The sequence below is a fragment of the Glycine max genome, chromosome 12 (assembly GCF_000004515.6).
Source record: "Glycine max cultivar Williams 82 chromosome 12, Glycine_max_v4.0, whole genome shotgun sequence".
NCBI classification, from domain to species: domain Eukaryota; kingdom Viridiplantae; phylum Streptophyta; class Magnoliopsida; order Fabales; family Fabaceae; genus Glycine; species Glycine max.
Genome location: NC_038248.2, coordinates 21,534,976 through 21,561,007, shown reverse-complemented (window position 1 = coordinate 21,561,007; position 26,032 = coordinate 21,534,976). Strand labels below are relative to the sequence as shown.

General features: G+C 33.8%; 1 protein-coding gene and 1 pseudogene across 4 annotated transcripts; one reads left to right on the top strand and one right to left on the bottom strand.

Moving 5' to 3' along the window:
• Window positions 1-646: 646 nt before the first annotated feature.
• LOC100820217 (WD repeat-containing protein 44) lies at window positions 647-11,202 on the bottom strand. 4 transcript variants are annotated; one of them, XM_026124637.2, is made up of 8 exons: window positions 9,289-11,202; window positions 6,738-6,828; window positions 6,006-6,163; window positions 5,865-5,916; window positions 5,677-5,759; window positions 5,416-5,509; window positions 3,303-3,345; window positions 647-1,327 (listed from the first exon to the last, which is right to left on the bottom strand). In XM_026124637.2, exons 1-8 carry the CDS (start codon window positions 10,888-10,890, stop codon window positions 1,255-1,257), a joined length of 2,196 nt encoding a protein of 731 aa, XP_025980422.1. In that variant the 5' UTR covers window positions 10,891-11,202; the 3' UTR covers window positions 647-1,254. The 4 variants fall into 4 exon arrangements, with proteins under 4 accessions (XP_025980422.1, XP_025980423.1, XP_006592590.1 ...); XM_026124638.2 differs by having other exon boundaries at window positions 3,290-3,345; window positions 9,289-11,201; XM_006592527.4 differs by lacking the exons at window positions 647-1,327; window positions 3,303-3,345 and adding an exon at window positions 3,810-4,899 and having other exon boundaries at window positions 9,289-11,201.
• Window positions 10,889-17,851, top strand: LOC100819681 (CBL-interacting serine/threonine-protein kinase 25-like; annotated as a pseudogene).
• The last annotated feature ends 8,181 nt before the right edge of the window (window positions 17,852-26,032 follow it).

The following is a 26,032-nucleotide window of genomic DNA, read 5'->3' as shown; positions in this document are numbered from 1 at the left end:
AAACACTACATAGATCTCCAAGGCTATTCTAGAGTAGTCTCTTTAAGGTCCAATGTGCAAACTCAACCTTGCATTTAAAAAGGCGAAGAATTATTTTCATCCATTAATGTGTTCTTAAAAAAACCAATAAAGATTAACAATTTTCATACCTATTAGTTGTAGTGTTTCCTAGATGCATCACTTTATTCGTCCATGTTGTTACAAATCTTTGTCTGTGGGGAATCAACCATGTTTGTTTGACATAGTCAACAAACATTGGTCATGATGAGCAAAAAATTTCAAACTTCGTAAGACAATCGTCATACTCTATCTCGGTAAGACAATCCACAAGACTCCCTCATGCTTTCATCATATAGTCCCATGTGATTTTTTGACCCACAAGGGTTTTACATTTTGCCTTAACATTCTTATCAATGTGAAACCGACACAACAAGTTAGTTGACTTTAGGAACATAATTTTCACTGCATTCATTAATGTTGAATCTTTGTCAGTAACAATGAATTGAGGGAGTGCATCACTTCTCATAAAAATACCTCTAAACTATTCAAGAACCTAGACAACATTGTTTATACGTTCGCCTTCCAAATAGGCAAATGCAGCTGAAAATTTTATCCTAGTAGGTGTCACACCAACAATGTCAAGTAAAGGGAGTCTATATCTGTTTGTTTTATATGTATTATCTTTGAGGAATACCAAATGACATACATTGCTTAATTTTACTGCATCCGAATGTGTCCAAAATATATCATGTACAACATCTTCATCCTTCAGTCTATGTCAATGAATATACATATCACGTTTAAGTAGCTTTATCAATTGTTGTATTTCAGTATTACTGCCTCTTATAGAAGAACAATATGAATATCTTGCATTGTAGACTTGCTTCATTGTTGTACAATTGTTGGCATTGTGGTCCTTTAAAGTGAGAATAATATTCTTTGGTTTGACCATTGACTTTGTCATATCACAAAGAATAATCTTTTCATCCTTAGTTAGTCGACCAACATATGAATATCCACTCAATGACTTAGCCAATGCATGATTATGAGTCCCACATATTAAGTTGACCATCCACCCTTCACATCCCAGGACTGGTTTCACTTGTAACTTAAAAGGACCACAACATTTTCTAGTGTTAGTCACCGTCCGTACTAAATCTTTCTTGTATGCTTTATACTTTCCACTTCTCTCACAACCAATTAAAACAAATGATGTCCTTTCTCTCTTTCCAGTTGATGTGTCAGACCTCATTATCACAGCCATAAAACCAATACCATACACAACAGTATGAGCCCATTGCAATACGTTCTCACGGGTAGGAACCACCTACAAAAAGGACAATACATGTTTGGTCTTGTTAGGACATTCATTTGATTACTTTAACCAAATAGAAAATCATATCAATACGTAAGAAGTATTGAAGGCATAAGAACAATCAACAAAACAATCAATATTTTCAACCACAACAGCTTCCTCTACCATGTCTTCATTCATATTAATTTCTTCAAACATAATGCTCTCATATATCCACTCATTTTTGTCCATCTTAACAAAACATTAAAAACAAAAAAAAAATAATGACAAACTAAGGAAAATTAATGAAATTCGATATGTATAGCCTATATGGATTGACATATAATAATTGATACTTGTGTATACATATAATAATATTTTATTTATTAATAAAATATATTCATTGTTATTACTTTTAATTAATTCTAATTATTTAAAAAAATCTATATTTTTAAAAATTTCAATGTAGAAATTTATTTTAAAATCTTCTACACTTGAGAAAAAGTATCAATGTAACAATGAAAGATACTACTGTAACATTTAACATTTATGTAGATATATAAATAAATATGTTTTTTTAAGATATAGTATAACACAATTTTATTATTTTTTTTGCTACATGAAATCTTTTTGTTTATACATACAATTGGTTTTTTTTACTAGTAAAAATCTATAAAAAAAAACTATTCAAATGTATACTAATATAGTAATATATTACATTGAAATTGATAAGCGCACACACACACATTAATGATTTATATCTAAATTTACATATTTGATTATTATTTTAAATATATTATAAATAACTACTTTAATACTTTTATATATTTAAAAATCAATATAAAAATTTATTTTCAAATTTTCTACACTTGAAAAAAACTATTTATATAAATATTTAATGTTATTAATGTAATAATATTTACACAAATATATTAATAAATAAAACTTTTCTTATACAATATGACCTATTTTTGTTATTTAACTAATTTTTTTAAAATTTTTTACAGATTGACAATCTGTGTGGCCCATACGGTCAATTTGTATGGACTATACGAATCGGTATTTCACAGATGTAAAAAACTTACCTCCGTCGTTGTCACCACAACACCCACCACGACGACAATGACGAAGTCAATGCAATAGGTAACTAACCATCACAACAATGCAGCTAACAAATCACCACTAGCCAACAGAAGGAGGAGTTCAACGAAATAAGAAGAAGAAAGTGAATGGTGTAAGAAGAAATGGAAAACGGAAGGAAGGAAGAAGAAGTACAAAAGGACAATGTTGGAACTAAAGAAAATTTGCTGGGTGTATTTGAGATTCGGCTGGTGCGGGAAGAAAATCCTTGAGATTTTTTAAGGTTGAGACTGGAGTAAACTATGGGTTAGTTGATTTTGTAAGGCTGGTAACAATTCATAACCATGGCTACTGAATTATTTAGTAAATTAGACAAACCTCCCCGGGAGGTTTAAAGAAATTACATGTCTCTCATTTTTTAAAACCTATACAAAACTTTCCTAAAATTTAAGAGAATTATACACATGCCTCTTCCATTTTTAAAATATATCTAGATTTAATGTTATTATTGCCGGTATGAAGTTGGTTCAAGTGATTTTATGTGTTGGATCAAGTGATTTTATGTGTTGGATCATTGATAATTTGATTGGGGTAATTTCATTTTATTTCTGAAACCTATAATTGATTTGGCTAATGGGTTTACAAAAATGGGATTAGTTCAATGATTTCATTGCTCATTGTTGTGTTCATTTACTGTTAAAATTTTCTATTTGCTCACGTTGAACAACAATTACTACTGAGAGTGGAATATGCATTAAACTTGCCTTAAAAGGTGAGATTGAGATGAAACAAACATCCTCTTAAGTGTGGTATCAACCTAAGTTACCCAACATAATTATCCAATAATGATAATGGGAATAGAAGTGAAATCTAGGAGTTCAAAACCCGAAATCGTTACAAGAAAGAAAATTTTACCTAATCTCTTTACCTGATCACTGTCGTGGACCCGAATGTTAGTCTCCGTTTTATACCTAGTCAAAGACCGAAAAAGTTTGTATCAGCGTTAGCCAAACTCCACGTGACCTTTTTATGTATTCATTTCAAATGAGTTGTGACCAGTATACAAAAGAATCCTAAAAGAACAGGAAGCATACAGTAGTTTTAACAGTTAAAGCATATGATACGTCAACATACTTACATGTTGGTATACTTGAGTTAACTATGATTTTTGAGTTTCTATACTTAAATTAGAATTTCAGCAATAATGTTGATGCCGACCAAAGGAACGAAACATTTAATTTTCCATTTCTAGGTTATGAATACGCCAGATTAAACAGCAATAGTCAAGAGCTTCAGCCGCTAAATAGCATGGCAAACAAAGCATGTTAAGTCAGAAAACTGATCAATTTTAGACAAGTTTCGAGTTTTCTTCTGTTATACAAAAACCCTCTGAAATGTTCAACGGATAATTTTCTAGAATGAACATGCCCTAGTCGCTGAAGCACTTTGCCATGCTGTTTTATTGAAATTAATTCCACTGAACAAGAAATTGAATTACATAACAAGACTACTATTAACAAATGTAAAAGAATAATCATTTGTAATTCAACAAGCTTTTCCCATGCCCGTTAATCTCTACATTTTCCCATTACAATAAATCCACTGGTTTCCAAATTCCAGGTGTACCTTCTTTTTCTTTCTCTTTTGTTCACTTCTTTTTCCCCATTTTTTTTCTTTTTCTCTTTTGTCCCCTAAATGCTTGATTGAAATGGCAACATATCTCATCAGATAAGCAAAAGAACAACAAACAAATGGAACTCCCTTTATACTGTATCTCACCCAACACCTCTGTACAAGTCCTCTCACCAACTTAATGGAGAATGTGCTAGTCAACAACACACAGCCCTAACCCCACCCCTTTACTTTTCTTCTGAGTTCATGTCTTCAACTCATTATCCCATGCTCATTGGCACAAATTTTCATCACCTCTTATATACCAAGTGGCAATCCAAAATTTTGGAAAATCTTAATTTCCCCTTGAAGGCCGGCAGTTACAATCACCATACCCCAGGCTGACATGTTTTGATTCACCCCTTTAGATAAATCCACACTTACCTGAGGGCTTCGGTCCCTTGTAGTTAGAAGTTTTTCCTCAGGCCATGTCGCAGAAATTCTATCAAGAAAATAACTATCTGTAGCACTTGCAATGGTTCCATGAAGTGGACTGCTATTGCAACCTGAAGCAAATTGGGAACCCTCAGAACATAGATTTTCCTCTACAGGAGTAGGAGGATGATTGGCCGAAAAGACCTCATCCCCATCATCATCAAGCTCAGGTTCTTCTGCAAAATATGGATCATGCATCTCCCATGTATCATCCATACCTGGCCAAGGAATGGCCACTGACACATCTTTACAGTGAAAATGTTCATATGTGCTTGTCACAGCCACACCTTTACTCCTGTTAGGTCTGCAATCAGCTTCATTTTTCCAGATGTATACATGAGAATCCTCACTTGCTGAGACAACATATTTACCATTTGCTGTGAGGCAGGCAGAAATTTGGCTATTTGCATTCCGAAACCCTGGAAAAAGCTTGCATCATTTTACTCTGATATGGAAACCAGGATGGAAAGAAATAATCGGGAGAACTTACTTTCCATGAAAGACTTAGTACTAAATGACCACATTTTTCCTTTCCTCGTATCATTCAAATAAATTTACAAAAGTGTGTTTGTATGTAGAGAATATCAGGTGAGAGTATGAGAAGAACAAATCTTGATGATTTAGTCTTACATGGATGGTTTTTAAGTAAAATCAGTCTTGACCATTTATGTGTATTGTGAAAATTAAATTCTCTTGGGCTCTCACTTAATACACACTCTACACAGACACACGTATATTGGTCACTTATTCTCATTTTTTTTTGTCAGAAGTCATCTTCATATGTTTCAGAGCATTTATCATCTCAATAATAGTTTTATACTTTTATCATTGACAGCAGTAAAAATTCTCATCAGGTACCCAACAATGTTTACATACATTCACTTATTATGATATCATTAATAAAATTCATTTGATATAGAACTAAATATACCTACCTTTAAACTTATGAACCAAATCAACACCATCAACAAGTCGAATTCGAGAATCAGAAGAAGTGATAAGTACTTCTGATGAACTTCCAGGAACAAACTGTTCATAAAAATCAGTAGGGAACCAAGCACAAGCATTATTACCAGTCAAAGAAAAATTAAATAGTTGTTAAGTCATCAATAATTTGCCTTTATTTTTTTTTTTTCATTTTATCCCTTCAGATGTGCGGAAATCTAACACAACCCAGCAGTTAAACCATTAACTACCTGGAAGCCAGTAATTTTCTTGTGGTTCGATCTCTTTTTCCTGTTCTGCAAATTTATCTGACTTTTCTGCTGCAACTTATTTTCTGAATGAAATGGGAAAAAAATAATGATAATAATAACAATAATCAGTGGCCCTGCAATCATAAGAATAGTGTATATATAGTTAAAGAGAGTCTCACTGATGATACCAGATGAATAATATAAATGGCAGCGACCCTTGTATGTACCAATTAGCACACCCTGCAGAGACCAGAAAATATTATTGAATTTCGACCTGAAAATCCAACTTTTTCATGAAGATAAAAGATGCATATAAATGTTGAACCAACCTGACCATCAGGCGTATAACAAGCAGCAGTGACCATCTCATGTAAATCAGTCCAATCTACAACTTGTCGATCAGGAATGCTCCATATACGAACCTTAGCATCCAAAGATCCACTAATGAAGTATCTATCATCAACAGGATTAAACTGGATGCAAGTTACTGTGGCAGACAGAGAACACATTAAAGCAAAGGTATAATTAGCAAGGGGGGAAAAAGGGTTTGGGTGGGGTGGGTGGAGTGCAGGAATGTTTTTTTATTGCAAAATTTAAGTGACAACTGACATGTGAAAGATGTCAAAGAACTCTGGTATAATCTATATGTAGCAACAGAGAATTTTGATAAAAACCATGCCTCTGTCCATTAATATGGGTACCAATCCATGCACAAATGCTGACTAGGACTAGAATTAGATTGTATAAGGATAGTAGTCATACTGTGAATCCAATTCAAATTTGAGAAATGCCTAGCATCACACTCCCAAATACATTATTTCCAACACGATATTTACTATTAGCTGAAATTTATTGAAATTCACAAAATGATGATAAATTTCAACCAATAGTCATCTGTTGAAAAGTACAATAATAAGAGTGTATAGCTAACACAATTGCATGTACTCTGGCAATTATTTAATATTATTGTGCCAAAAGGAGTGGAGTGTAGTCTATAAACTCTATTCAGAATAGGGAAAAGCAAAGGAGCATTGCAAGATGTAATAGATGCATGTGCTCACCATAGTCACTGTGGGAAAAAATTTTCAGACAAGACTTGCTAGACAAATGCCACAGTCGCACTGTTTTGTCCATCGAAGATGAGAGCAAGCGCTGACCAAACAGAAAAACAAATACATTAAAGATAAACATATACATGGTTTAGTTTAAATTTTTAATGCACACAGCATGTCATTACAAATGTTTCAATTTTAGAGTCTCTAAATAACCAAATAAGCTCTTCAAAGACATCTTCGTAGCTTGCAATAATATGTCACTAAAATTTATTTTTTGCATTTAAATCACCCTGCACAGTACTCAGATCCAAATCCCAATACTACAACAGAGAACTTAGCAAATTAGAAACTGGTTAAAAAATGTTTAAATTCAAAATAGATTTAAAAATTAATATAAATTAGAACAAGTTTCTTTCTTTATTAATTTTTCTAATAATATATTTAGAATTTTTTATGAAACAATTCTACAGTGCAACTCTTCTTTATTCATAATTTAAAATCTTTAGAGAGGATTATTTCATTTTAATAAAATCTTGTTGGGATTTTTAAATTCCGGGGAATACTATGCAAGGATTTTATGAAAAATTAAAGGGAATTTTTTCAAATCTCTCAAATTTTTCTTCATACTTCAAAAGCCTGATCCATCAATTTTTTCTCTATTCATGCCCAATGGTAACTCCTCGAAGATGATAAAGGGTGTGAACTGTAAGCAGTGAGCTCAATGACAGTAATTCCCCAGTGAAGTTCCTGGTAATTCACTTCACTGCAGAAAAAAGTTGTCAGCTCTTGCCTTGGCACTGTTGATACAATGTACTAACCATGTTTAAGTTCTAAGAGTTTTAAATTGTTATTGTAACTTCTACAGCAGGGTGTAATAAAAATGTCCTATTTTAGCAAGCTTAAATATGTGGTCCCTGTAAGTTAGCGTTTTTTTTTTAGTCCTTGTAAGTTCATTTTTCTAATTTTAGCCCATGTAAGTTGGCACTTTTCCTATTTTGATTCCTGTCAGTTTTTTATTTATTTTTAGTCCTTGTAAGTTTTTGTTTTTTCAATTTATAGTCCCTTTAAGATTCCAATTTTTTCATTTATAGTCCCCATAAGTTTGTACTTACAAGGATCAAAAATGAAAAAACGCAAACTTACGGGGACTAAAAATGAGTAAAATATCTTACAAGAACCAAAACTGAAAAAACATAAACTTACAAAAACTAAAAATGAACAAAAAATTTTACAGGAACCAAAATTGAAAAATTACAAACTTAGAGGGACCACTAACATATTTAAGTCTATTTTAGCATGACCAAGTTCCCTCCCAACATAACAGCACCTTAAGCAAGTTACTGACCTGAATATATTATCTCAGCTTGTTAGGCAGCAAATCTAAATTCCCTTTACCTTATATTATAGCCATTATCTCTATACATCCCATTCGTTATAGTAATTTCAGGAAATTTGGATATATATTTATGGGGTATTCCACTATCAAAAAACATACCATTATAAAGAAATCATAACACATGTCATCCAGTTTTTTACAAGTTACCACTTTAAATTGTTTGTCAGCAAATTCCTTTCCAAGGAAGTCCTAGAATAACAATGCAACTTAGAAAATAAATAATTGTAGACCTATTATAATAAACTTAAAAAAAATTTGAAAACTTAACATCAATTTTCTAGGAATTAGGGGAAATAGATTCAGAAATCTTCTCACAGAGACAGAACTTCATCTAGTTCCTAAAATTCAAAATGTAATATTATGAGTTTATGTTTATGACTAAAGTAAGTAATCCCAACTACAGTTAACAAAATTAGCAGTGTTCTAGTAGATAATCAACTAATACTTTCCATGATATGATGATATAATAACCAAACGACTAAACAAAAATAGTATCAGTCCTTCTAATATCAAAATTTTTGTTCCATTAAATGCATATTCAACAAAACAGCAAGTTTATAACACTGAATATTATATTCTAATGCAATTTAGAATCCTTTATCAGTCAGTTGTCACACGAGCCCATTCTGCGAATTAAAAACTGTACTATATATAATATGATCCAAGTCTTATCCCATTAGGTAAGGTCAACTAAATAGATCAATAGACACTATTGAGCTCTATAAAAAAAATCAAATTTTCAGTATAATAATCATTTAGAGTAATATCTTTTTAATGGTTTCTATTGGTTTTTGTAGTAGGTGTTACTATACCCCTTTTACTCTAACAATGTTTGATTAGGATCCACTTTCTCACCAGAGCCTCTACTTAGCGCTTGTTTGATTAGAACTCATACTCAATTTCTCACACCGTGGCACACATTCAAAGCTCAATAATTTTACCAATAAGTTGAAACGTCCAGCTATTTCCTCTTAAATGATTTTATCTGTTAACAGGACAAAATAGAAAAACTGATAACAACTTCAATGCATTATAGTGTTGCGAACATCATACCAACTAATGTCAACATATTCACTCAAAATAAACTTTATAAGTACAATCAGACATAGAACACACAAGTGGAATTACAGAATAACACCTATCTTCAAAATAGCAGCTAACCTGAGACTTGGACCAAGAAAGGTCAAGCACATCATGGAGATGGCCCTTAAAGGAGCAAACAGGTTTTTCAGTGAGTGCAAACACAGTTTCCGGCACCACTAACTGGTCCAAGCTCAACGATTTTCTGCTAACTGACAACCTCCCCCTTCTCTTCTTCTCCGAATTATTGTCCATGCCAGGAGATGAAGGCTCTGGCGACCCATTCACAAGAAACATGATGTTCAAATTCCCATCTTCCGGTTTCTCCACCAACAGCTCGCCCTTCCTCTCTGACTCAAAAACCTGCCAAACATGGATCATGCAATCCTCACCCGCACTAGCAAGATACCTCCCATCCAAACTAAACTTAATGCACCAAATGGATCCCTCATGAGCCTGAATCTTCGGGCTACTATAAAGCCCTGTAACCTCCTTAAATGACTTCCCATACTGCCTAACCCTCACTCTCTCACCCCCATGAACCAAACCACCACCATCCTGGCTATCATCTGTGGCTGAACTCGACCTCCGGCCACCCGCCTTCTCTGACGACGACGTATCCCTCTCATCCCCACTCCGCCTCTCTTTCTGACCCACCACAACACTCTTCAAACTCATAAACTTAAACCAGCCCCCTTTCCTCTTCACCTTGCCACCATCCCCCTCATCACCACCACCACCACCAACACCACCACCACCACCATCACCATCCACACCCTCCCCATTACCACCTTCCTCCACATTCTGCCTCCTCATGAGCTCCTGAACAATCGGTGAATGCCCCACCGTCATCTCGAACTCCTCCACTGTCAGACGCCTCCCAGTGCCCACCTCCTTCACCTCATTCCACACCCCATCCTCCTTCACCACAAACTCCTTCCCATTATCCAAATCCCTAATCGTACACGCTTGCACAGTTTCATCAACCACATTACTGACATTGACATTACCCTCCCCAATTCCGCCACCACCATCATCATCCTCATACACACTCACACAAATCCTATTATTATTCACACAAACAGAACCACCACGACCACGATTATTACTATTATTATTATTATTATTATTATTATTATTATTATTATTATTATTATTATTATTATTATTATTATTATTATTATTATTTACTAGAAAACCGTCGTCATTGTCGTGGATTGGAACAACCGAGGACTTGCAATGCTTGGTGCCGCGATCCGCGGTGTTGTCGGATTTCGATCGGGGAATCGTGGCGGCGGCGGTGGTGGAGAAAGTGTCGGTGCAATGGTGAGAGGAGGCTGATCGGGGGATTGCGGCGGAGGATGGCGGCGGTGCGGGGAGGCCGAACTGGCGGAGGAGGCGGGAGCGGCGTTCGGAGAGGGAGGAGGGTTCGGAGATCCAGGCGTCGTACTTGCACATAGTTGGAAAAGGAAATTGTGGGAGGGCATTGAGGGAGGCAATGTTTTTGGTGGCGTTAGTGTCGTTGTGGGGAGTGAGGGTGTCGTTTTGGGGAGTGGGAGTGTCGTCGTCGGAGGTGGAGGTGGAGCAGGAAGAAGAGGAGAGTAAACGGTCGTTGGAGTCCTGGAAAAAGCAAGACTCGGTGTCGTCTTCTTCGTGGTCGTGGTCCACGGCTTCTTGGGTCATGGCTTACGGGGCATTCCCATTTGGATCAACCAACCCGAAGAAGGAGATGGGAATGGGTCGGATCGTTAAACGGATCTATGTCCGTGGAAGAGTGAGGAATGCGGTGAGAAAGAGTTTGTTTTGGTCTGAGTTAGATCCGATGAATGGTGCAGTGAGAATGTGAGAGATTGGGAAGAAAGGAAGGCCTGTGGGGTGAGTGGTGCTTGCTGGGTGGGTCCTGCTGTTGTGTTGTGGTGGGTTGGAGTAGGCAGTGCGTTTTTTGGGGGATGGGGGACTGGAGAGAGAAGATGCGTTTACGGAGAACTTTTTTCTTTATAAACCAAAATAAAAGACAAGCTATCAAGTAAATGCGAAGATAAATGTAATATTTTTTTTTTGTTACAAATCAAATCTCTTTGTTTTTTTACCATTTAAGGTATCACTAGTGTACATCACAAATTTAAACTTAAAGATCTATGATTAAGATAAAATAATCTCGTGCCAGTTGATCATCGCATTTAGTGGTAAAAATAAATATAATATACCTTTTCTTTATATTTTTAACAGTATGTAATTTAATTTTAATTAATAAAAATTGTCACTAATTATAAAAGGATTTTTGTAAATACTAATTGTTTATGTCCAAGGATGTTAGAGAGAGCCTAGTGTCTTTGAACATGAAGAGAGTCAAGCAACTCACCTTTATTTATAGTGATGTCCTCTAGTGGTCCTTTATATGTGTCATCTTGGCATTCGATCATGTAGGTCACATGTATGTGTACGTCCAATCTTGTCTATTTCATATTGGATGTAGGTGCATTATTGTGCATCCTTGATGTGTTAAAGATGTGGTTTGTAACACCCTAGACAAATCACATCAGAATAAGAAAGATTCAGAGGTTGTGCAAGTATAAAAGAAATTCACTAGTATTATCAATACCAACAAGATGCTTTTACTTTTCGGTAGTTTATCTCTTAAAGAACTTCACTATTAAGTGTGTTTAGCTTGGAATAGTTATGGGATGAATGACTTTTAAGGAAGTTTCTCAAAAAGCGTGTGAGTGAGGACAAAACACATTAAAAAATCTCATGTTGGTTTATGGGAACAGTCGTTGATTCTAAAAGCATCCGAAGCAAATTGTCAATGTCTCAAAAAGGATTATGGTTCTGACCAACAAGGAAGTTAAAGTGTCGTAGAGCGTGAGCCGCTGAGAAGTTGACTATCAGGAATATTATATAGTATGTTGTCGTCATGTCCCAAGAGTTATGAGGAGATACATACTTAATAGTGTAGAGACTATCCATGGAGAATCACTCGGCTATTGAAGTTGATTGATCATCGACAAAAGTTAATGATCAACACTCAAAGTAAAAAAGGCATTTAATGTGTCAGACTACTAGTTTATCCTTTTTGGAGTCAAGTTGGTCAGACAATCCACAATCCACCAAGCATTAAACATGTTATGTAAATACTTAAGTTGATATGTGTGAGTTAGTCTTTTGAGGAGTTGAGTTGGTCAGATGGTTCACTAACGATATTAAGTTAAAAAGAAATGTTAGGAACTACACTCTCTAACACACTCATTCAAATACACTCTCTCTTATTAGCTGAAATTTATTGAAATGAAAAAATTGAGTGGGTTGTTAGGAATTTTATAATTCCTAATTAATTAATATGAGTTGCATATTATATTATAACATTTATATTAGTTATTTACATTTAAATGGGTTCAATATAAAGTAATCTATTTAAGTGAGTCCATTAGACTGCCAGAAAAATTGATATGGACTTAATGAGCGAAAATTAGTTTGGCCTATTAGGAGATAATGGGAACCCTAATAGGTTTAAAACATAAGGCATGGTTATGGTCCCTTATACACTAAATCAATAAACAGTTTCTCCTCTCCCCATCTGAAGAGAAAACAAAGGTCCCATAAGGAAGAAAGTGATTTGGTTGAGGAATGTCATTAAACCAATTGTTCATGATCACTGTCAGATTCCGTTGCGTGTTAATGAAGCTCTCTATGGATCCAGTTATTCCTTACAACCTCTTGATAATCTGACATAATGTGTTTTGGTGCTTATTTGGTATTTTATAAGGTTTATTGAAAATTCTCAACATGGGTCTCATGTCATATTTAATGACCCTCTCTCCTAATTTTATAAATTTTAATAAATTTTAACCAATTAAAGAAAATATGTTTGAATGAGTGTGCTAATGACAATTTTTCAAGCACTCCTCTTAAGTTAATTTAATTTGGGCATAATGGCCAAATTGACTCAATTTTAAATATTATGGGACCTAGTTAAACTTTAAATTAATAGTGGGTTGAAATTGAACAAAATAAATAAATAGCAAGACAAAAAATAATTAACCCAAAATATTCAAATAAATGTTTTGTCTAGAAATCCTATTTTTACTAATTATCTTTTTATTAATTAAATCTTTTCTAAAATCATATTTTTATTTTTAGATATGAATTTAATTCGTTATCTTTTTCTAACTACACCGTGGTCCCTTTTCAAGTTCTTAATTTTAGTACATTAAGAAAAATTATGACCATCAAAACCAACGCAATTAATAGAAAAAGGACAACATTTAAATTACAAAAGAAATAAAAGAATTAAATTGATAGAAAAAAAAACTAAAACTTAAAAATAATACACACTTGAACCTATACGCTTATTTTGGGATTGTTTAAATAGGAAATTAAGTTAAAGTTTTAATGAAATCTGATAAAAATGACAAGTCAATATATTATTGAAACTAAGGTAGTGTTTGGTTTATTAATATTTGGGTGTATTTGAAATGAAAATTTTAAAAATTGGTGTGGGTCTCACACTTCTACACTCTACTTTAAGTCAAATATTTTTCCTCTTTTTATCTCAATTCACTTTCACACTTCTTTCATTCCTTTAAATCAAACTCATCCTAAATTACAATATTCAAATTATAGTGAAGATTATAATCACCATGTCTAGCTCAGTTTATTTAGTAATGTGCCTATAGGGGTGGGAATAGGTCAGGTCAGGCTTTAAAAGGCCTGAGCCTAGCCTACAATAAATTTTTGAGGCCTGAGTCTGGCCTATAGCCTATCAGAGGCTTTTATTTTGGCTCGGTCTGACCTTTTTAAAAGCTTGGTCTGGCCTGGCCTGATAGCCTTTTTAAAAGTCTTCTTTACACTAAATCTTTAATATTCCTATGCTCTGGAGTAGGAAACGTAATAGTAAAGTTAAAGGAAAGGAAAAGGAAACGTTAACAGGAATAGGAAAAAGCCAATCAAAATAATGAGGAATATGAAGGGGCACATGACTCACATCTAAATTGTAATTAAAGTCTTACTTGATTATAGGAATGAAAGTTATGGAACAGTAATGTGTAATCAAAGTCTGCTAGTTTAAAAAAAATAATTGTACCCAAAAAATAATATAAGTATAAATTGGTACAAAAAAAATATAAGTATATATATATATAGGTCGGTCTATCTGGCTTATAAGGCTTTTTAATAAACCTAAGCCTAGTCTATTTAATTTAATAGGCTTTTAAAAAAGTCTGAGCCTAACATTTTAATTAAATAGGTCAGTTCAGGTCAGGCTTTATGTAGGTCAGGTCGTAGGCCCCTGTAAGTCAGTCTGACCTATTCTCACCCCTATGTGCCTAAGTTGTTTTAAAATATTCTATGCAAGACTGCACATGTCATATCTTATAAATTATCCTTTTTTTTAACTAATTTTGATTGCATATTGATTATGATTATTTGAAGAAAAAATGATCTATTATCTATTTTTTTTATGGGTTCACCTCTTTATAATTTCTTTCTTCCCACCAAAATATAATAACTAATTATGCAAGAATTATATTATTCCGTATTCAAATATAAGAAGAAGAAGAAAAATTTAATTTTACGCTAATTAATTTTACACTAAGTGTCATCTCTGCTATATAATTACTATACATAAACCCACTTTCTTCTTCTTGGTATGTGAAACTTGTACTTTATTCTAAAGCTAAACAATTTTGGAGTTCCTTGGGATTTAAATCAATCTTTCTTCAAGAGTTAGGGGATACTCCAAAGGAATTTGGATTCTCTCTTGTAAGGATGACATGACCTTTGAGCTTGTTCACACTATGCAACAATCAATCATTAATCTTTGAAAGTTTCAAAAGGTTTTTTTTTTCATATCACTCACAAGCCTTGGTTAATGCCTTCTCTTGAAGCGGACTCGTAGATCTTAAATCTATTGGTGGTCATTTACATGGCAAAAAAACACTCAACGCGGAGTTTATGTGAGGGGGGAAAAACTTGATCATTATATGGCCAACACTGACAAACAAATTCTTTTTCAACACCCCTTTTGGGAGCCTTAACCCCTATAATTTCAATCTCAACCCCTCCTTTATAATGAATTTCTTTACATCCTCTAGTGCAATATCTCCATCCTTTCACGTTCAGGCGGCCTAAACAACCCACCCACAATATAGGGATCTTGTTTCTAGAACCTGTTGGGAAACAAAAGGTAATTTCATATATAAACATAAAGGACTATGATTCAACTAGAAGCAAGAATTAGAAGTGTCCATCATTAACTTTAAAACCATTTTTTTTTATCTAACATGATTCAACTTGAAAAATTACTCCCATGACAATATGATAAAGTGTTTACCTAAGAAGGTATGCTTTTGTTCCAAAAGTCGAGAGACAATTGGATTAAATTTAGGAATAAAAATACCAAAATTTTCCATACACATAATTATTAGGATACATAAGAATAAGATATCATATCTTTTTCGTTAATGACACTTAGTGTTCTAGTGCGGTCACTCAAAACATTGAAGCTCAATCTTTTTTATATGAAAAAACTCATCAAGTAATATCAAGTGTGGTCCCCTCAACTTAGCTTCAAGTAATTTTTAGGATTAAAGACAACCTTTATGATTTGCTCACCAAACTTGTTAATGTGAAGGAGATTAGAGGTGTAATGTTTTCTATGAATTAATCTATATAAAGCTTTAGGTCTAGATGAGTTCTAACTCATCTTATTCTAGAAATTTTGGCTGATTATTCATAATGAAATGAAGGATCTTGTAGCTAGTGCTTTCTCTATAGGATTTATTATCCCATAACTTGATGAAACTCTGTTGCTCCTATACCAAAGGTTGATATTCTTACTACTCTAATAGAGTGTAGGATTATTAGTTTTTTGCAATGTTCTCTTGAAGCTCATATCTAAAGTGTTGATTTAGTGTATTCGTCTACATCCAGATTCTATCATTTACCCCCTCCAAAGCAACTCTATCCTTAATCGTGGGACATGTGACAATGGAAAAGTGATACTTGTTCACCTTATTTTGGGGTGGATGGAAGAGAGAGATACAAAGAAAAAGAAAAAAAATAGATAGAGAAAATGATAAATACGATATATGATTTGATGGAAAAGGTAAAAAGAGATAGAGAAAAAAATGATGTGGAAATGAGTTGTAAGAGAGTAAGATGTATGAATATCAATACTCTTAGACAATGTCCTTATTGCTTAAGAGATTATTCACCACGCTTAAGAAAAAAAGGTAAATCTAGTTACATTTTATTAAAGATCAATTTTAAAAAAACTTATATACTTGAGTTGACTAGGAGTTCTTGTGTCCCACCTTGACTGAATTTAGCCTTCCCCCACAAATCAATGATCATATCATGAATTGTACCACTTATACTAATTTATCCTTGAAATGGAACAATGAAAGGCTTAATACTTATTGTGAAGGAAAAAATGCATGATGTCTTAGCCATTTGTATTGCTTAAAGTGCAAATATTTCTTTACTCGGTAAACATATTTGGACAATTTTGCATAAGCCACAAAAGCTTTGGGGTACAACTGTTATGCTCTAAATACTTTAGGAATAGTTTTTTCATGAATGCAACAGTAACTCTAGGAAGAGCTCTGGTGGGGAAGTAAATTTTCTGGTGTATAATGCACAAAAAAAAAACCTTTAGATTGATCTCATTCCATACTATTATGGTGCACCCTCCATATATATCTTACCACCACTTCTTTTCTCCCTAGCTACTCTGCCACTAACCACCGTTTGCTACCACCAAAGATGATTTTTGGCAAAGGTGCACCCTCCGCACAGAGAACAAAATCTTCATGGGTGTCAAATATGTCAAGGGAGGGGAACTCTTTGCCAAGGTTGTAAAGGGGAAGATGAAGGACGACATCTCCAGAAAGTGCTTTCAGCAACTCATTAGTGCCGTTGATTTCTGCCATGACCGTGATGTCACTCACCACGATTTGAAGTTAGAGAATTTTCTCCTCGAAGAGAATGAAGACCTTAAAGTCTCTGACTTTGGCCTGCCAGTGCTACCGAACTAGTGCAGATCTGAAGAGATACTCCTCACATTGTGCGACACGTCGGCCTATGTGGCACCAAAGGTTCTCAAGAAGAAGGGCTACGATGGGTCCAAGGCGTGCGACACGTCGGCCTATGTGGCACCAAAGGTTCTCAAGAAGAAGGGCTACGATGGGTCCAAGGCTAATATATGGTCTTCCGAGGTCATCTTCTTTGCTCTTCTTTCTAGGTATTTTCCCTTTCAAGGAGAGAATGTGATGAGAATTTATAGCAAGCCTTTTTCAAAGCTGATTTGAATTCCTCAAATGGATTTCCCCTAGGGCCAAAAGTTGATCTCTAATTTACTCACTATGGACCCACGAAAGAGGTATTCTATTCCTGACATCATGAAGGACCCTAGGTTTCAAATTGGGTTCATGAGGCCCATTGCTTTTTCCGTGAAGGAGTCAGTGGTGGAAGATAACATTGATTTCAATAGGGATGATGTTCCTAATGTGAATTGTAATAGCAATGGTGGTGGTAATAGCAACAACAACGATGATGAGGAAGTGATTATGGTGTACCATTGCTGGAAATTGTCTTAGGTGGTGGTGAATGGTGGCAGAGTAGTCGGATAGAAGAAGAGAGGTGGTGATATGGTGTGGAGAGGGCACCATAATACCACGAAATGAGATCAATCTAAAAGGTTGTTATTTTTTGTACACCATACACAAGGAAATTTACTTTCCCCCTATAGCCTATGTCTTCAAACTTTATTATGAGAAGGCTTGATATTATTTGTCTAGGTTTTCAAATAAGAGTAGAAAATGGCGATGTATTAGTTTGGAATGATAATTGGTCGAAAGAGGGTCATCTATGTTGGTTGGTGGATTATGTGCATTTCCATGATAGTTATCTCCAAATTAAGGACGTTCTTGTAAATGAGATTTGGTAGTGGAATAATATAGCTATGCAAAATCTAATGAACATGAAGTTGAAAATGATGACATTAATTTCGGATAACACCCTAATAGTGTGTTTGGATGGGAAGATGAAAATAATATTGAGGAGAAATTTTGTACTTTTTTAATGGAATCCAAACCTTTTACACTCTACTTTAATTCAAAAGTTTCTCTTTTATTTTCATCCTTTAAACCAAACACACCATAAATGATGCTACTACCATTTGGAGTTTTTGCCACTACGGCCTCTACACATCTAAATTTTCCTACCAATGACTTAATCATAAACCTATTACTCATCTTATCTACACTAAAACTTGGACTAGAGTCGGGAAACTTTTGCTTACCAGAAAACATCAAACACTTCTTGTGATTATTCTATCAAGAATGCCTCCTACTAAGTACTAACCTTTTCTCTTCTAATGACATGTTTCTTCTTATTGTTCTTATTGCAAGTGCAAAGTTGAGCAGGAGAATTTGCTACATATTTTGAGACATTATCCTAAAAGCAACACAAAATTGGACCATGCGACGGATAATTCTTATGACTTCTCTAATCCGGACTACAAAACTTGGTTACAAACACAAGTAACTCTTCATCATGGGTTGTTATATGCATGCGCATGTTGGTTCATATGGAGGGCTAAAAATGCAAAGATTTTCCAAGATCATACATAAACTTGTTGGTACACTATTAATGAGATCAAAGTCATACACAACATTATTATACTTGACATTCCAATCATATCCAAGGGGCATCTATTTCAAGCTCAATGTCAATAGAAGCTTTCCGAGAAATTCGAGGAATTCATACTATGACAATCTAATTCATGACTCAGGCAGCCAACGGCTGATAAGTTTCCTAGGATTTTGTGGTTTCACTACTAATTTCAATGTATAACTCATGGCTATTTACCAAGGACTTCTGCTAACTTAGAACAAAGGTTTTAGGTAGGTAGTATGTCAGTTTGATTCATTAACAACTTTGCTTTTGGTGCTTCAAGATTCCAATCCTCTACACTCGTTTGTAGTTATTATTAAAAAAATACAATCTCGTGAAGAACACATGGCAACTATATACATACAGAGTGGGAGACTCTTGTTCTAATTAGCTTGCTAAGAAAGGATCATCTTCTCAACAACCTTTGGTGTTATGTGACTATTGTTCATCTCAGTGTAGGCATTGTAAAAAAATGGAAAGAGGAGATGAAAATAATTTGGTTGTGTTTTCATTCAGAATCATAGAGACAATATATACACAAATACATATCTCTAATTAGATGATTCTGCTCTTATAACTCAACAATCTATTCCTACAATCAAGCCATTCTAATATGACTGACTGTGACCATATTTAAAGCAAGAATCATGGGATACAATTAACTCTCATAATAACAAGAATCATAGAATATTGACTTTCCTAACACTCCCACTCAAGTTGGAGACTGGATATCAAGAACTCCCAACTTGCGCTTCATTGTAAAAAAGGATTCCTTCCCTAGTGGTTTAGTGAACACATTGACAACTTGTTATGTTGAAGGAACATACTCAGTTGCAACTGAACCATCTTGAATTTTATCAAGAATAAAATTACAATCTATCTCTATTTGTCGAGTTCTTTCATGAAATATTGGATTAGACGCAATGTGAAGAGCTGCTTTGTTGTCACAACACAATACAACAGTGCTGCCCTTGAGTGCAATATCCCCAAATCCTTCAACAATGAACGTAGCTAAGACAACTGACAACATGCGTCTGTCATAGCTCTATATTCTGCTTCAGCTGATGATAGAGAAACTTTCTTTTGTCTTTTTGTTCGCCAAGAAATTAGAGAGGATTCCAAAAAAACACAATACCCTGTAGTTGATTTTCTAGATATTGGACAACCTCCCCAATCTGAATCACAAAAAGCACATAAAGATAAATCATTTTGGGAAGAGAAAAATAAACCTTGACCTGGATTGTTCTTTAGATACCGCAATATTCGCATGGCAGCTTCCATATGAGGTTTGCGAGGAGCATGGATGAATCTACTCAATATGTGCACTGAGTAGGTGATATCAGGACGAGTAACAGTCAAATAAATTAGGCGTCCTACAAGCCGTGTATATGGGGATGTATCTTTCAACAATTCTCCTTCACCTGACAATTTTACATTTTGCTCCATGGGAAAATTCAGAGGCTTAGCTCCCAAACATCCTCCATCTTTTAGAATTTCCAAAGCATATTTTCTTTGCAAAATGAATATACCTTTCTTTGACCGAGAAACCTCCATGCCCAAAAAATACTTCAAGTCACCCAAATCTTTAATCCGAAATTGATTATGCAAAAACTTTTTAAGAGCAATTATGGCATTGAGATCATTACAAGTTATGAGGATGTAATCAACATAGATCAATAAGGCAGTAAATGATTTGCCTTTCTTACATGTAAACAATGAATAATCTGCTTTTGATTGAATAAATCTAGCACCTTGAATAGCTATAGAGAACTTGGCAAACCATTGGCGAGAGGCTTGTTTTAATCCATATAAGGATTTGTTGAGGCGACACACAAGGTTCTCCCTCTGTCGCTGAAAACCAGGAGGAAGAGACATATCAATTTCTTCATAAAGATCTTTGTGAAGAAATGCATTGTGGACATCAAGTTGATGAAGTGACCAATTTTGAGCAGCTGCCAAAGCTAATAAACAACGTATTTGTAACCATTTTAGCAGTAGGTGAAAAGTGTCATGGTAATCAATCCCTTCAAGTTGTGTGTAACCTTTTGCTACTAACCGTGCTTTATAGCATTCAAGATCTGATTTGCACTTGATTTTGTAGACCCAACGACAACCAATAGCTTGCTTTCCAGGAGGGAGAGGTGTGAGAAACCAAGTATTATTGGCCTTTAAAGCAGCCAACTCAGATTGCATTGTTATTTGCCAATGAGATTGGGAAGCAGCTTGTTCATAACATGTAGGTTCTACATCATTAGTAATAGTAACAATAAAGGATCTATGTTGTGGTGAGTAACAATCATATGAGATAAAATTCCAGAGAGGATATCATGTACCTTTACTTGGAAAAGATGATGAGAATGACAATGATTCGGGAGAACTTACTTGATTACAAACATAATCACTCAAGGCTATGGGGGGACACGAGCTCTTTGAGAATGACACAAAGGGGTTGTTGGAGAAGCAGTAGTGGCAGGGTTAGATTCTACATGTGTTGGCTGGATGGGTGAGGAATCTAAGACATAAATGGGTAGGACATAATTTGTTTTAGTTGGGGAAGGAGAAATGTATTCGTAGGGAATAATATCCTCGTGGAAAATAACATCACGACTAGTGAAGACTTTATTGGTTTCAATATCATATAATTTGTAAGCTTTCTGACCAACTGGATAACCAATAAAAACACATTTGGTGGCACGAGGAGCAAACTTATAGGGTACATGAACATTTGAAGCATAAGCTAGACATCCAAAAACTCTAAGGTGGGAATATGAGGGACTTTTTTTATAAAGTTTTTCGAAAGGAGTTTGGTGAGAAAGTATAGGTGTGGGCAACTTATTAATTATATGAATAGCATCGGAGATACATTCTGCCCAAAAGTGTTAAGGGAGATGAGATTGAAAACGAAGAGCTCGGGTTGACTCAAGGATACGTCTATCTTGCGCTCAACCACCCCATTTTGTTGAGATGTGTAAATGCAAGAATGTTGATAACTATTGCCCTGTTGGGAAAAAATCTCGCATAGAGAAAAACTCTCTTCCATTGTCAACCCGAATATTTGCTACTATAGTATTGAATTGGGTTTTCACATATGAGAAAAAATTGGTTAGAAATTTTTTTGTCTCACTTTTATGATGCATTAGAAAAACCCAAGTAAAACGAGAAAAGTCATCCACAATAGTCAAAAAATATTTTGCACCAGAAAGGGAAGGAACTTTGAAAGGCCCCCAAATATCACAATGTATTAATTCAAAAGGTTTATCAGAGGAAATTGAACTTGTGGAAAAAGGAAGCCTACTTTGTTTTGCAAGAGCACAAAAAATACAATCATTATTTTGCTTGAATGGGAAATGGAGGAGGTTTTTGGCCATAAAGTCTAATCGAGAAGAGGATAAGTGTCCTAGACGTTTATGCAACAATATACTTGAGGTGTTTGAAGTGGAGGCAGCTTTGATGGTATATACTTTGTGTGTCTTATTCATTGAAACCAAGTAATAAATTCCATCTTGTTGTTCACCCAAACCAATCGTCATCCCCGTCATCAAATCCTGCAAAATACATAATTGAGGGAAAAAGGTTACTGAACAATTTAATTCTCTTGTGACTTGACTCACAGACATCAAATCCACCTTACAAGATGGTACCCCAAATACATTCTTCAAACAAATAATAGGACTCAAAAGTAAATTTCTAGTAGAAATAATTGGAGCTTGATCTCCATTTAGCATAACAACCGATGGTAAAGAAGTATTTTCTTTACTGTTGACAAGTAGAGATGGAGAAGAAGTTATGTGATTTGTTGCACCACCATCAGTTATCAACTTGGGTGCGGACAAACCTGAAGAAAAATTGACATTATTTGCCTTGGGAGCAGCTGATTGAGATGCTCCATTGCCCTGCATAATAGACAAAATTTGTTGTAATTGTAATTCAGTCAATCCATTCACAAGGGGCTGAACATGTGCTGATGAGACCATTCTAGGATGATCGAAATGGTGAACAGAGTAAGAGCTATTGGAATCAGATTTGTTTCCATCGTTAGCCATAATGGTTTAGAAAAAAATGTTTGAAAGGTAAAAAAATGGGAAAGAGAGAAAGCAGATCGTTACTGCTCTGATACCATGTAAAAAGTGGAAAGAAAAAATGAAAATAATTTGGTTGTGTTTTCATTCAGAATCATAGAGGTAATATATACACAAATACATATATCTAATTAGATGATTCTACTCCTATAACTCAACAATCTATTCGTATAATCAAGCCATTTTAATATGACTGACTGTTATCATATTTAAATCAAGAATCATGGGATACAATTAACTCTCATAATAACAAGAATCATAGAATATTGACTTTCCTAACAAGCATACTTTGTTAGTTTATGTTTTTTTTTGTATAACAAGGTTTTTGGTATGAAATATTCACTAATTTTGTTGATGACTAATTATCAATTAATGAAAAAAATTAAATGACCGTCTTTTGTGGAGTTTCTCCTCCAAATCATATTTTTTCATTTACAATATTCGAACCTGAAATCTTACTTAATGAATATGAGTCTAGATCAACTAAGACTAATGACTTGTTAATTTTAATTTATGCTTTTGGGTTTAGCATATATTAGGTCTTAGTTCTATTTATTTTTAACTTCCAGATTGATGAAAAAAAAACTGTTAGTTAACTTCATTGAATATTTTGAATCTCATTTAAAAAATTTAATTCCATTCCCCAAATTACTCTTCTGCTAATTGATGGATGACTTCAATTTTAGGGAAACTTGTTTCAAATGAAATATTTTAGTTCCATTTTGAAGGTCGTGTGGTTGATATTATGATAACCAAATAATCATTAAAAATAAAATTTAAATTAAATAAAAAATATTTTAGTCATAATTTTATTAAATAAGGTAAAAGGAGTTAATATTTGTTTATATGGATTTTTTCATATTCAACACTGGCGGAAGTATATATAATACTCCATCTCCATTTTATCTGTCATAAGTGTAATGAGGATTGTGATCAATTACTCATTAAAAAATATTTGGCAAATGAAAGTATAATAATTTTCTACTATGATATTAAAAAATAATTTTTCTTTTTTTGGAAAAAGAGAGATTATTGGGATGAGGTGAATCAATAAAACAAATAGGAAGATAATTATTTTTTCCGAAAGAATCGATAAACAATAATGTTTAATTAAGAATCTGAAAAGAACAAAAAATGTTTCTTCAAAAAATAAATTAAATCAAACATGCATACGTACACTTCCTCTACATGAAAAATTGAAAATGCGTGTTTATTTTGTATACCATGTGATGATATCTTTATAATTAATTAAACTCACTGGGGCATTGCTTCATTATTAGGATCATTGTTAAAGGAAACAGTGTAGTGGATCTCCAACCAACAACAGTTTTGATGTTTTACAGTTTGTCCCTAGTACCTAGTTATGTTTCTCATCGGGTGATGCAATTTAGTTAGGCATTTTCATTATGTCTCTCTGATTAGATTAGCACTTGGCAACACATTTGTCATCTCATGTCTCTCAAAGTTATCATCATAACACAGACGTTAAAGATAAGGATTTCATAGATACTTGATCGTGCTAATTGGAGACAAATCAGAAGGCAGTGAGCCCCATCCTGTCTATTCATTTTCTATTTACATTTCACACTTCTTTTGGAAAGTTCATCCCACTTTCTAGGTTCTCTTTTTTAAAATGAAAAATCTCATTATAGAATGACTCAACATATATAATTGTGCGACGTGGATATATTTACGTGTGAAAACAATTTTCATTTAGGGGTGCCTACTCAAAACCGATATTTATTGTATGATCATTAATATAAATTGATTGGAAGTTGAAAATCATTTCTTTTTATAATAAATTACACTAACATTAGAATCTATAATTTCATAATCAAAGATTACGACAGTTATACAAGATATTGTTACATTCATATGAGAAAAATGATCTATCTAATAAAAAAATATGTATTCAATTTTTATCATATAGAATTTTTTTTATTCAATGTGAATTATTCATCATGAATAAAATTAATCTCTAATCCAATAAATTGAAAGATATACATAAACACATAGTTGAGACAAAAACAAATCTACAACTTCATTCATATATACTATCCAAATCTTCTGGGTTGATTAAAAATAATTTCTAATTAAAATTTATTAAGTTTGTTTATTAAGGACAAATATGTCTTAAAAACAGGGCTTACTTTTATTTTTCTTTTACTTCCCTCATTTTTTTATATCGAAACATCTTAAAAATATATTCATTTTCTACTCATTATCTCTCTCCTAGCTAGCTCTTTTCATTTGTTTTTTTTTCTGCCATATTTTTCTCTTTATCCAAAGAAAGTAAGAATGTTAACCATTCTTTTTCAATTTTTGCATGTCAGTGCTAAAGGCTTCTCCTACTCAAATGTACGGAAAAATAATTAGTCTGTTTCAATTATAGAAGATTTTTTTTTATTAATTGTATTAAGAAAGACGTCCACGTACCCCAGCAATTTAGACGTGAAAGAAAAGTGGTAAAAGACAAGCATAAGAAAAAAAAAGTCTGGAAAAGAGTGTTATGCACCATCCTCCTGCCTTAAGGTGTGAGCCCTCTATCCAAACAAACTGTCATTTACATGCTTGCTTATCCTTTTGGTCATTATTATATAACGAAAAATTATTACAACACAATATTATTTTGATATATTTTTACGCTATCAAATTAAAAAAAAAGTACGCTGTAATTTATGAGTTTTTGTTTTTTTATTTGAAAAATAGTATGAAAATAGTGTAATACAAATAAAATATAAAATCTTACTGTGTAAAAGTGAATTTAATTTGTAACAAAAAAGTAATGGAATTGAATCAATTTTATATGCATTGTCCGGCTAGAAAAGACAAGTGTTGACACGAGAAGAAAAATATTGCAACATGCTTGAGACTGAAGTTTTGCCAACCTTTGCAACATTATTTTATGTTCCTTGTGGTGAAGAGGAAGAAGCAAGGAAAGAACAAGGGTAGTGAGAGTAGCTGGAAGTGGCCGAAAACTAGAAGGGAATTGGAGGAAGCCAAAAGTATGTAATTTGTAGCGTACTTCACGAAACAAAGTAACATTTAATTAATTGGTTGATCTTATAAAATTT

Coding starts and splice junctions, on each gene's coding strand:
- LOC100820217 (XM_006592527.4), bottom strand. CDS start 10,890: ATGACCCAAGAAGCCGTGGACCACGACCACGAAGAAGACGACACCGAG. Junction 6,164..6,737: donor TTTTTCCCACAGTGACTATG/GTGAGCACATGC, acceptor TGTCTGCCACAG/TAACTTGCATCCAGTTTAAT. Junction 5,760..5,864: donor CCATTTATATTATTCATCTG/GTATCATCAGTG, acceptor CATTTCATTCAG/AAAATAAGTTGCAGCAGAAA.